Here is a 13,812-nt window from a genome sequence, read left to right on the forward strand (position 1 = left end):
GTGTTATGCTTTAGCTATTTAAAAATAGCAGATCTACAAGCTCATATCGCGCCACCGAGTGGCGCGATACGAGCTTGTAGGTCTGCTATTTTTTGAAAAATCAAAGAACGACTGACATTTTTAGAATCTGATCTCAGGTCAGAATGGGTTAATCAGACCAGTGTGTGTCCAGCGGAAACCTTGTATGAATCTGATCTCAGGTCAGAATGGGTTAAAAGTAGGCCTCCCGTACGACACCACCTCCTCCCACACCCATGTCACGGGCCGGCTGCCTATGAGGCTGCATCTTGGGGAGACTGGTCCATCAACCTGGACTTGAATCGCTACATACTGAATTCCGTCTTGTGCGGCCCCCCCCGATCGTCTTAACCCATTCTGAACGGGGACCCCTTTTGGTGTTTTAGGCATTATGTTATACTTTAGCTATTGAAAAATAGCAGATCTACAAGCTCGGTGCCGCGCTACGAGCTTGTAGATCTGAACAACATATTTTCAGATGGGGTTCGGTGGCCAATTACATATCATTTTTGGGGTCCTTGACATGAAATATTGAGCACCGCTGATATAGAAACAGATATTTCAGAAAACTGTCAAGATTGAGAAGATTTTTTTTTTAGAATCGGCCTTAGGTCTAAATGGGTTAATTCAAATCTCACTGAATCCCGATCCATAAAGCCTATATTTGTTTATTGAGGCAGAGGCTGTCTTGTTTTTTCTTAATTGCATTGTTTTACATCCAACATCCTCTTTTTCCTTAATCTCCCGGGGTGATGTGTTTGTTAAAAATTAAATTAGAAAAAGCCCACAAGGCACCCCGGTTCCCACACTCTCTTGATTCTTTCTCTTTTTCCGCTCTCTCTCTCTCTCTCTCTCTTTCTCTGTCTCTCTCTCTCTCTCTCTCTCTCTCTCTCTCTCTCTCTCTCTCTCTCTCTCTCTCTTCTCTGTCTTTCTCATTGTCTCGTAACTGTAATTGCACTTGTTGGTGCAGCTGGGAGGGGAAACCCCAGATGAAGGGCTGGGTTTATGGCATCGCAGTCTGCCTCGCTGCTTCACGTCTGCCTGCACTTCGGAAGAGTTTCTGCTGAAGTGCTTTTGTCAATCAAAAGTTGTTGTTTCTCATCTACTGCTCCTCGGGTTTTGTTCCTGGCCTTTTCAGTCCGACTGTGTCAGGCAAAAAGAGAAAAGGGGGAAAAAAGGCAGCGTTTGGCTGAAGAAGAGGCACATACAAAGAATACACAGAATAGACAAAATGAATAAGTGAGAGCGACTTAAAAAGGGGGATGAATAATTCACGAAAAGCTCAATAAGTCAACCCCACATGCGAGACACACACACACACACACACACACACACACACACACACACACACACACACACACACACACACACACACACACACACACACACACACACACGGTGGCTGTGATGTGGAAGGAAGGTAATGTGGGATTACGTCCCAGTAGAGCTGAATGTGCAGGTGTTCCTCTCCAGAAAATGCCACCTCCGTCGCTCGCTCACTCGCGTTCCCTCGCTTCCTCTCTTATCACACACTCGGGTCGCTGTCTCCTGGCTTCCCATGGCAGTCACACGCACACACACACACGCATGCACGCGCAAGCACACACATGCTCAGAAGGACTATTTGAGGCCATCTAGCTGCTTTGGGAGGAAAGCAAAATCATTAATGTAGCTTATAGGTAGGATCTATTTTGTATATGCACACCATCATAGACTGGTTCTCTCATATTCTTTGCTCCATTCTCTTTTTCAGCCTTTATCTTTGTCGTTCACTTCTCACTCTTGTGCGCATCAAAATGCCTCTCACCTGCAGCGGTGCCTGTCACATGCAAGCTTCCTACACTCTGCCGGTCGGAAACATATGCAGTGTGATTGGTTTTATATGATCTTACCATCCCCCTAAAAAAAAACCAGTTGTGAATTTGTAGGTGCTTTATCGCACACCATTTTTAAATCAAACGTCTGCAGTGAAACGCACAAAAATACGGGGCTTTCGGAGAGCACGGGCGGTGCACAGCAAAGTTCTCCTAGCCTCAAGCAAGTTGAAGTCAAGTTTTTATTATATTAAAACATTATACTGAATGTTTAATATTGTAAAAATGTTCTCATGCAGGGTTGCCTCATGCAGGGTTACTGGTACGGTATAGTCTGGTATAAGTAAAAAAAACTAATTGAATGTACCGTTTAAATTTTACATGATCTTGTGGTTGACAACCGTTTGCTTTGCCTCCTGCTGTATTTGGGTTTGAACTTGCCTATGGTAGGAACATGCAGTATATTATTGTGGGAGTAACTCTTAATGCTTAAGTAAAATGAAGGCACCTCTCCTGGGCTTCAGTACGGTGTTTAAGTCAAGGTCACGAGACAGACTGAAAGAGATGAAAACGAGAGAGACTGAGAGACAGAGAGGGCGAAAGAGACGGATATAGAGAGAGAGAGAGAGAGAGAGAGGGAGAGAAATGTAGGCCAAAAGGCAGATGACCCTGATAGTCCCTCGTCCACACTTTGAGAAACACTCAGAAAGACACACACATATACGGAAAGACACGCATATACAAATGGCACAGAATGAAGGCTGTTTTCAGTAACCCTCTTCCTACCTTTCCTTCCAGCCCAACCTCCAACAAATACCCAGAACGGCCACCGGCACGGCAACGGCACCGCTGCCCCCCCGATGGCCGCGGCCTCCCCCCAACTGAGCAACGGAGTCCTCCAGCCCGTCTCCGGGGGAGGCGCGCACGCCTGTACCTGCACCTGCGGCGCCAACGTCCCGGCGGCGGCGGCGGCGCACGGCGCGAGACCGACCACGGAGCAGCCCCGGCGGCAGCGCCCCACCTCCATGCCCGTCTCCCAGAAGATGCAGAAGAAGCTGAGGTCCAGCCTGTCGGTCAACAGCGACAGCAGCCGACGCAGCAAAGGAAGCTCCACGGGGTCCCAAAGGCCTCCCCTGCCGGAGGGTGAGTAGAGCACCCGCCGCGGCGACCACTTGGCACGGCAATTAGTACACCGTACACGGAAATGTAGAATATGGAGGGGTATTGCACTATAGGAATAATGCCGTGCAAACTACAGTAAGTAGAAACCAGACATGCAAGCGCACACACACACATCCTGCAATATCCTAGACATTCCAAACGCACGGCTGACGCTAACTAACACTCACCGGCTTCTCTCGCTCCTCTCGCTTGCACGCCTGCTTTTGGACACGCATTCATGCCATGTAGTATCGCACCGCGGGAACACTCCGTTGCACAGAAAAGTGCAGTTTAAATTTCCCAGTTTAAAAAAAAACCAGGTGAGCCAGTTTTGTACTCCTCTAGACCGAGACTCCAGAAAGGATCTCGTCCGACCTCATGAGCTATTGACACATTCTTATCTCCTCTCACGTTTTTAATGATGGGAGTGCAAGACGATTTATATTTTTACACCTGAGGTTTTAGTAGTATATTCCTCGAACAACTGTCACCATGCAGGGCAGTCGTGACTTTTGTCAGGTGCAAGTGCAGAGGTGAGTCCGGTAATGAAGGCCATTGGGTGGTCCATTACCATCGGGCTGAAAGGTGTGACCCTCTAACAAGGCCTAGGAGCATGGGGGGCCCATTAAGTGTCACGAGTGGCTCTGAATCGGCCCATCATGGCCCATCGCACCTCTCCATGCCCTTGATGAAAACCCTCCCATCCCCTGCCTTTTATTAACAGGATTCTCTCCCCCCCCCCAACCTCCCATGACTGTAGTGCGAGTGTATTTGTCTTTCTGTGCCAAGCTCATGCGTGTGCCTGTGTGTCTGTTTTATTTTCACTCCTGTACATTGTGCATGAGGCTAGCCCACTCCTGTACATTGTGCATGAGGCTAGCCCACTCCTGTACATTGTGCATGAGGCTAGCCCACAAACTGAGATGAAATGATTGAAAATCCTATTCTGGGTATAGACTGAGACACGCCATAAAACAATAGGAAAAAAAGCAGAGGCCAGTCGGACGGTTTGCTCGAAATTATGCATAGCCTCACCAGTTAACAAGACGGGTGAGGCGAGCAGATACAAGCACACAGCTCATTGTCGGGATGCGTCCGCCAGACATATTCCACTGGTGGCATGTTTTCGACGTCTTAATTGGCCATGGAGAGGGGAGAGAGACAGCACAGAAGAATAGAAACAAAACAACAGCAGCAGTCCAATAAGTCTGCCTCATTATAGCTTTGTTGCTTTTTTTTTGCAGATGCAAGGCCTTCCTTCCGCAAATCAATATGTTCGCTCTCAAGTACTTATTTCCCCCCGGAAAACAGCCAAGCTGTTGTGTTTGAATGTTTACATGGATTAACATAATCTGTTTGCCTGTGAAATTAGCCTCCTAAACAGCATCCCCCCCCCCCCTCCCACCACCACCCTTCCACTCAACACAGGAAATAAAAGGCGCCAGCTAGCGAGCCCCCCCTTCCCACCCTATATGCACGTTTCTTGGCACACGTTCCAATCTGCGATAACACTGCTGCCGAGTCATTTCCCCTGTATTGCTTGTGTTTAGCGGCTTGGGGTCGGTGGTCTTGGCTCTTTGATGATTCTGTTTGTGTGTGTGCCTGTGTATTTTTGTATGTGTGTAATCAATTAAGGTCTCTGAGCTCCTTTAGCTTCATTTAGGGACTATTAGGGGAACGCTCGTCGCTTTGTAGAGGCATTATACAGTAGCTGTGCGTGTGCGTGTGTGTGTGTGCACGTGCCCTATCAGTATTCTTCGTAGACAGGCTTGTTGTAAACTCACAGTTCCACTACCTAGTCATGTGCCCCCTCTCCATTTATACTCACGTGGGGTCACCATGGCTTTAACCAAATTAACCATTCAATTAAGATTAACATAATAAACTCTTTCAAGTTGTCTGTCTCTATTTCTCTATCCATCTCTCTCTGGCTTTCTCTATCCATCTCTCCTGCTCTCTCTGTCCGTCTTCCTCTCTCGGTCTCTCTCCCTGTTTGAGTTTGAATGCTTTTGCACAGCTTGCCGCTCTGAGGCCCATCCTGCTTGTTTTGTGTCAAGCACGCCGCCGGCTCTCAACGTCTCTCCACGTGTAGCTTCCCAGAGACACCTCCAGAGTGTTTCCCTCCGTGGCACACGGTCTGCTGTGCTTAATTCTGCTTATTTTATTGGCCCCGCTACCGATTCCCGGCGTCAAATCTCACCGCCCGACCAAGGTGACGAGACGGACCAGCGGCGCCGCTGGTCCGTCTCGTCCGTCTTTCTGTCCATCCGTCTGTCCGGCCCCTTTCCCGTGTCGCGCTTCATGGACATGCGCATGGCGTCCAGCTCTCCTGCGTACAAGACAAGTACACGATCCGCTCCCCCTCCCACCAGCAGGGCTCTCCAACATTCAGACTAATCGCCGCTGTTGAATTATACATCCAAGTGAATAGCAGAGCTGGCCCTGCCTATGAACAGTGTTTATACGACATTCACAGTCTGCTGTTGTGTTCTGATGACTGCTGGCATGGCTATACCCCGTGGACCCGTCAAAGATTGTTACTTTGACGTTTTTTTTCCCACCCATACCCGGGGCCCAGCAATGGCCCGGATCTTTTATGTTGTCTTCATATCGTTTTTCAGCCAGTTAAAAAAGCATTTTGAGCTATATTGTTTTATATAGTATTGGATACATTTATTTACTTTCTTTGGTGTGCGCTCTTACCGGGTGAGCCCTGAGTTACTTACTCAAACAATAGCCGATCTACAAGCTCACGGCATACACACACACACACAAATCTGTGCATAGGAGGCTCTAGCGCCCCTCAAAAAAGGGCTTAATACAATACATTATAGGGCCAGACTCATTTCATGTTCCACACGCTTCCGCACACTTCTGGTCAACTTCTGCAGCCGAAAGCACAGGCAAAAAAATAAGAAACTCTTGCTGTGCTTTGATTAATCAAACATGAGCATCCAGCCGTCTTCTTCAGCATGTCCTCCTCTCTCTGCACCCCCCCCCCCCCCCCCCCACCTCTCTCTCCCCTCCCCCCCCCCCCCTCCTCCCTTTCGCCTTTCCCTTCAACCCAATCAGTAACGGCCCCTTCTGACAGCTCAAGTTGGGCTGATGAAAGTTATGCAAATGCTGCCTGTTTGTAAAGCTATTTTTCCCGCATGCATCCACTCCACATCGTGTCTGTTTAACACACCAAAGTAGCGGCGCTAGCTGGCTTCGGGAAAAAATAAAAAAATAAAAAAAATAACAGGTAGATTGCTGAGGGAGAGAAGGGTTCTGATCAGTTGTATTTAATGGAGCTGTACAAGGCCGATGCAGTACTCGCATAAACCAATGATACATGTCATGTACACAAATGTAACTCTGTATGTCTCACTTGGACTGCATATGTACGGCCGCAACTATTGATTGCAACTTTTGATTATTTTTGGTTATTTTTCTTGTTGGTAATAATCAAGAAGCGCCTATTTTCTCAAACAAACAAATCATTAATTTTTTTACTTTCCCATGATTGATTACATTGATTAGTTTGATTAACGGTTGCATGGATTTCAGGAACCTCCTGCAGGGTTTTGTGGGGCCAACGATATACAGCAGTAGTTTAATTACCAGTAGTGTTTAGTCTCCTCTTTTCTAGTGAGCATTTTATCATCTGTGGTTTGATATCAATTCTGTTTTTAACCCATTCTGACCGGGCACCCATTTTGGTGTCAGCATCATGTTATGCTTTAGCTATTTAAAAAATAGCAGATCTACAAGCTCATAGCGCGCCACCGAGTGGCGCGCTACGAGCTTGTAGGTCTGCTATTTTTGAAAGATCGAAGAACGACTGACATTTTTAGAATCTGATCTCAGGTCAGAATGGGTTAATCAGACCAGTGTGTGTCCAGTGGAAACCTCGTATGAATCTGATCTCAGGTCAGAATGGGTTAAGTATGCACACGCATATTTATTTGTTTGTGCATGTGCTTAATACGTGAAGAGTTTCTTTCTGCAGTGAGGTCTCACCGTTTTTAACAAAGTGACACCTTATGAGATGATAGATAGTACAGCATCAAACCAGATAGTGATTTAACCCATTCTGACCTGAGATCAGATTCATACCAGGTTTCCTCTGGACAACACACTGGTCTGATTAACCCATTCTGACCTGAGATCAGATTCTAAAAATGTCAGTCGTTCTTCGATTTTTCAAAAAATAGCAGACCTACAAGCTCGTATCGCGCCACTCGGTGGCGCGATATGAGCTTGTAGATCTGCTATTTTTCAATAGCTAAAGCATGACATGATGCTAACACCAAAATGGGTGCCCGGTCAGAATGGGTTAACAAAGTGACACCTTATGAGATGATAGATAGTACAGCATCAAACCAGATAGTGATTTAAAAAAAAAAAAAGCTGCAATCCATAACTCTTATGTCTAATTTCTTTCAAGAGCTTCAGGCAGCACAACTAGCCAACCAGTAAACTGACAACAATGTCTAAAAGACCAGATTCTACAAAATGTCTTCTAAATCACGACAGTTTTCTGAAAAACCTATGTTTCTATATCAGTGATACTCAACATTTTCATTCAAGAACCCCCAGAATGATAATGTATTCATTCAATCAAGTTCTATATTGCAGCCTCTAAAGGACAGTATAGTGAACAAGTACTTATATAATTATTATACATAAAATTAAAAATCTCATAAGAACGGAACTCTACATATAAATGCAACCCTGCATGGCAATGGATAACAGCTTCAAAACAAGAACAAAGAGGGGGATTTATCCTGTGTTTTGTTTTTTTCATGGTTTTGAGAATGCATTTTGAATGCAACATGCGCCTAATCACAAATAATTCGGCCATTAAATGCCCTGGTGATTTGAATGGTTAATAGCCCCATTGGTAATTTAGCGAGGACCTCTTTGTGGGCGTGGAGACAACAGGAGTGCTCGGGCCTAGCAGACACATAAGAGGGTCTAGATGGAGGTTAGATGTTAATCAGCAAAGCGTGCGTCGCCGGGCATTAGCGCGCCAATTTACCAGGACGCCGCTAATCACCTTTAGGTGATCAAGCCGGCCAGGTTGCATGATAATGGCACAATTACTTAACAGTCCGCTAATCAAAGCAGCAGGGGTGGAATTCATTTCTTTGAATTTTCCCCTGATTCTGCCAACCATCCAACCTGGATGGATATGGCCCTCAACCCTTTTCTTTCCACATGCCTCCCTTTGTTCCTTCCAGTTACCTTGACCTATGCCAATCCATGCTTACATGCTTATAGTTACCTTGACCTATGCCAATCCATGCTTACATGCTTATAGTTACCTTGACCTATGCCAATCCATGCTTACATGTGCGCTTTTCTTACTGAATCAAAGTGTTGTGTGCACCGTCCGTCATTGTCGTTTTCTATTGTCCATGTTGTGATTTTGGTCAATTCTGGTTTAGTTGAAGTTGGTTTCCACTTTCCAGATTGGGTTTGCTCATTTCTGGTTAGTTTTTATTATTTTTATTTTTATTTTTTTGCAATAGGTTTTAGACGGGCGCCAGATTTAATAGTTCAGAGAAGTCATTACAAAGGCAATTGACTCAGTCATGTAAACATCCCTCAATCAGACATGTTTTTTCTTCTTTTGACTAAATTGATCATTTTATGCCTATAATTTTTTATTTTATATAATTGTTTCACACCTAGTTTTACTTTTGAATTTTAATTAATACCCTTGGTGTGCACACACTCCTCTGCACACATTTCGGTCAAAGATCTTTCCCAACAACCAACCCATCAATGTAATCAAGTGACGCACAGTCATTTTGAGCATTTCAAACAATAGTGACATTTGCTGTAATCACCTTGAGTTAGACCCCCCTCCCATCACCCCACCCCTCCGCAGATTAGACAACTGCAGACTTTCGAATCAGACTTTATGTACCATGACCTGTCGCTGCTTTCTTCCGCCCTTAATGGTCATCATTTTTTCTCTTTTCTGGCATGGTTTTTACACCCCATTTCTTTCACTTTTTAACTGCTTGTTAATGTTTTCATTAACTTTGTACGATTTCTGTACCCCAAAGTCACTTTCTTTCAAGTCAATTTTTTATTATGTAATTATTTATTACAATATATTTTACTTATTTTTTCATGCTTTTTTTATAACCTGTATAAACCCTGTATTGTTGTCTGGGTGGTTAACGATTTATCTTTCTTTCACATCTTTGATGTCCGGCGGGTGGGGGGGGGATTCGGGGTGGAATCAGATTGCTGCGTCCACTGCATCCTGGCCTGCCTGTTCTGCGAGTTCCTGACTCTGTGCAACATGGTGGTGACACAGGCCTCCTGTGGCACCTGCACGTCGGAGGGCTGCTGCTGCTGCTGCGCGGCCGACGACCTGGGCGACGACTGCAACTGCCCCTGCGACGACATGGACTGTGGCATCATGGACGCGTGCTGCGAGTCCTCCGACTGCCTGGAGATCTGCATGGAGTGCTGCGGCATCTGCTTCCCCACATAGGGAGGTTCTCCCCCACCGCCGCCGCCGCCGCCCTGCTGGAATGATGCAACGACAGTGGGTGCTTGTTTGATAACCAGGAGTTTGTTTGGACCCTGCCAGGATTTTTTTGTTTTTGTTTTAACCAGACCTGGAAACGAACGGAAGGACGGAGTTTGGTGTGATTGAACGAGCGGAAATCTGTGCCGCTGTTGATCGAGTACAATGGCGTGTGTGTGTGTGTGTGTGGTTATATTGTGTCGTGTGTATGTGTGTGAATTTGTGTGTGTGTGCAATAAAGCCTACTCGGAAAGATCTGTTAACACGCACTGTGCCTCTCCGACAAAGTCTGGCTTCACAGGGGCCTTGAAAAACCTTTGATAAAGTAAAAAAGAAGAAGAAAAAGTTCAGTTAAAGTATACCGCATAGTATAAACCTGTTATATGAACATTTCATTTTAGTGTTGTATGTTTTTCATGTTGACAAGTATGCTAACCGATGCTTAAAGTTATTATAATCGAATGCCTTAAAGATGGCTCTTATTGCTATACTATTTCAGGAATAATGTTCAAGACAGTTAAATCTGTGTCCCTTGGCTGTCAATATTCATACACTCAATAGCAGTATTAATTAGGGCTGCAACTATTGTTTATTCTCTTGGTGATTATTCTATTGATTTCTTTTTCAATTAATATTTTATTTAAATGTTTTTTTTTTAAATAATCGATGAAATCGATTAGTTCTATTAACTGTTGCACCCCTAGTATAATTATTGATACTCATTAGATTGTTTTCGTTATGTTGATGCTCTTCACTTTAGAGCCCAACCAATACTGGACTGTAAAAATTGTGAACTTCACTGGGAATTTAATCATTATCGTTATAGTGTACATTGAAACAAAAGAAAAAAAAAAAAAACTTTCTAAATTACCCCAAGCATCATTTTCAGTGTCAACTAAGCTAGAAAATATTTCATATCGTTATATATCAGACAAAATATACACCGATACCAATAGTATCTGTGATAGGCCAATGTCGTCCGAAAGAATCGCCCGGTTTCTACTTAAAATACTGGTGTTTCATTTTCATTTCGTACTGTATTACACTGTACACACGTTTTAATGTGGGCGTTCACACTTTCTCTCATACTGTAGCTGTGCAACAATCGTCTACTGTAGCTTTGCAGAGCCGCAACGGGACCACGTGAAACGTCTAATCAGAAAGCGCTGATTTCAGGGCTGCAACTATCAATTATTTTCTAAGCGATTATTCTATCGATTACTTTTCACGATTACGATTAATCCAATAATCGGGTAGTAGTTTTCTTTTTATCATTTCTTTTTATCAATGAATCAACACAGATTAAAAAAATTTAATGAATCGATTAACTACCCACCACCACCCTTTTAAATTCATTGTACAACATTGTTGCGCAAAATGCAAGCTCACGCCTCACAGTGCAAGTTTGTAGATTTGGATACTTTCTCTATTAACTACCCGCCAGGACCTGCCCTTTGACGTAGATCTACATCATTTCAAATGTCTGGCCGGCCGCCATTGGCGTAGATTCACAGCAAATGGTCTTTTATAGTGTTTATGATCGATCGAGTCGTGATGCTACTTACATTGGCATTGAGTTGCTAGGTGATGATGTCAACAGCAGTGGAGCGCGCCATCTTCGATTGCCTTTATCTCCAATTCCTTGTCCCAGATGGCATTTCTGGTCAAAACGAGCTTTATTCGACGGCCGATAGCCAACGCTGTAATCGTTGCGGTAGTCCTTTCTCATCGTCCAGCGGGATATCAACATCTGGTCCGACAACACACACACAGTGAAAGTAACATTTGTAACATCCGGTCGCGGGTTTTGGCTCTTTAAATTAAGGTTAAAACTGGGGAAAATCATTGGCAGTATGAGGTGAATTAATTAATTAATCCTGGTGGTTAATGTGTTTATATACCATATATAGATATATATATATAGTATATATACTTTTTTCTAATTGATTGTTTCAATTACATGTTGAAGCCCTACTGACATCTGTAACTTTCTGAAAACCAAATGTCTAACACATTCCAGTTCCTGATGCTTGGTCAGGACACCTGGACATCACTGGAACAACTCAGGTGTCTACCGTCAGTGTAGTCTGAGTCATGTGACTAATGACAGAATGCGAACACTATTGAGAACAAATCGATAATTCAATATATGACAACTTGCGTCGAAATATCAGCTGTAGAGAAGCTCCCTGTTTTTTAGGGATAGAGACGAGTTTGGAATTCCACTTTTTACTGATGAATCTGCACAGACTTGCTGCGGAGTTGACACGTTTGTTGTCGTATGTCTGAAATGTCACTCAGCTAACCTCAGAAAAGCACCTGAAATCCAGCTTCACATTCCAGCAGTATTGGTTAAGACTGGCAGCCCAAATCAGGTTATTGATCATCAATCCAGCTAGGCTTTCTAACTATGTGTCTCGGTGTGGATACTTGGGCACTGAAGCCTGACTTGTACTATAGTGTCAGTTGCATAAATTAGTCAATCTACCAGCACAGTAAGCTTGTAGATCAGCTATTTTTGTCGAGTGTACGCGTACGACATTAAACATTCTTCACACCTGAATGTTGCTACATAGTTACCACAGCAACCAAAACTTATCATACAATGTCCAAATAGAAGATCTGATCTGATCACTAACAGTCTGGCTAGTCAGTCCTAAAGATCAGATTTGAGAAACAATTTGGATTTGCCTGGCAGTCTGAACAAAGATTTTAGGAGCCTTGGAAATACTGGAAATGCAGTGGAGATACTGATTTTTATTTAACATTTTCTTACTTTGCGTTTTAACTGCACAATCCTGACACATTAAGAAACAGTTTTTATGTTTTTTTCCTCCAATTTGAACTATTACGCTTTGTCAGTACATAATGGTACAAGTCCTCTCTGTGATGCTGTTTTACATACAATGTGTCTTTGATACTGGTAATGTATGACTTGTTGAAACTGCACTCTCTGCTGAAGACCGCGATAAGGAATTACGGAGCACGGTGACCCTGCTAACCGTTTAAGCGGCTTTCGGGTATCAAGCCCAGTGAGTTGGAATACAAAAAAGGAATCATGAACTGTCGAGTTCAAGTGGTAAACTAATGCAGGGTAAAGGCAGTTTTCTTCTCATTTCCCCCCCTTTCCTTAATTCTGTGTATCTCTAGATGAGTTTGTGGTGAATCACCCAAGCCTGAGTGGAGTCATTTCGTTCTGTCCGGGAGATCCACTTTGATGTTGCTCGAGTGATGCTACTTAATACGGGGGCCCTCATTAGCACCGCTTGCTAAATGGCAACACGCACACAAAAAAAAGAAGAAGGCCCTTCATGCCGTCAAAGATAATGTGCTGTCAAATGTGTGCCTCATTTTAATGGTGCGTTGTTATTCTCGGAAAGGCAGTTTGATGGTCAACTCTGTAGAACAGATAACATGCAAGAAATTAAACCTCCTCCTCGTTAATGATTAACTCAAACCATAAGTTTGTTACAGGCTATAGAGTGAAAGGGGGGGGAAATATATATACATAATGTGAAAAATACAACAGTGGTTCTCTGCTCCGGCCATGGGGACCACATACTGCTGCTAACTTGTCCTCCATATTGTACACATGGGTACACACATGTACTGTAAGGGTCCATTTGGTTCCTAACTATCAATCATTTAGCTGAGGACACCCTGGAACCCCTGCAAGGACACCTTGGCGCCCCAGAATCCCGACCTCTTGTTGAGAACCAGTGCCTTATTAGACAGCTCGTAAGAGAACCCAGCAGCAGTGCATTGTGGTCCCCAGGACTGTAGACGGGAAGGACTGAACCTTACCAGACAGTGTAAAACACGTAGCTAGCTCTCCTTTCATACTGTGTTGTTGTATTGTCTATATATGCTGTCTGTACTTGACCTGATCTCACCAGATATGCAAAAGTCCCTTTTTTTTTTTAAATAAACATTACGAAAAATGTAATTATCAAATTGTTTGAATGGTTTGAATGTATATTCCCAGCGTACTGCACAGTAAATGTCTTGCCATATGTCTATGGTTATGTGAGGCCAGCAACAGTAGCACAGCATAACCAATATATCCAGGAAACCTAGGTGTGTTCCCAGCGTCTCATGTTCACAGATGTTTTTCCAGGGTGCTGTGTTCATCTGTGATCCCAGAGCCAAATTCAATACCCCAAATCTTGGCCACTTGCTCACACACTCTATCACTCCAGCATGCCGGTGTTATCGTGACATTGATATATATTTGACCTTCTTGTGGACTTCACACAACTTTCATGGAGGTCTTTTAAATACATGGCC

The 13,812-nt window shown here is 44.0% G+C and overlaps 1 protein-coding gene across 2 annotated transcripts in view; it reads left to right on the forward strand.

Moving 5' to 3' along the window:
• mdfic (MyoD family inhibitor domain containing) overlaps window positions 1–13,471 on the forward strand; it is a 35,631-nt gene extending 22,160 nt beyond the window's left edge. For both annotated transcript variants that reach the window (XM_083758215.1, XM_083758214.1), the window contains exons 4-5: window positions 2,631–2,975; window positions 9,236–13,471. In XM_083758215.1, the coding sequence (XP_083614341.1) occupies window positions 2,631–2,975; window positions 9,236–9,489 (599 nt within the window). In that variant the 3' untranslated portion in view covers window positions 9,490–13,471. The remainder of the gene's footprint in view (window positions 1–2,630; window positions 2,976–9,235) is intronic.
• Window positions 13,472–13,812: the final 341 nt, after the last annotated feature.

Source organism: Protomyctophum parallelum, assembly GCF_964188405.1.
Source record: "Protomyctophum parallelum genome assembly, chromosome: 22".
Lineage (NCBI taxonomy): Eukaryota > Metazoa > Chordata > Actinopteri > Myctophiformes > Myctophidae > Protomyctophum > Protomyctophum parallelum.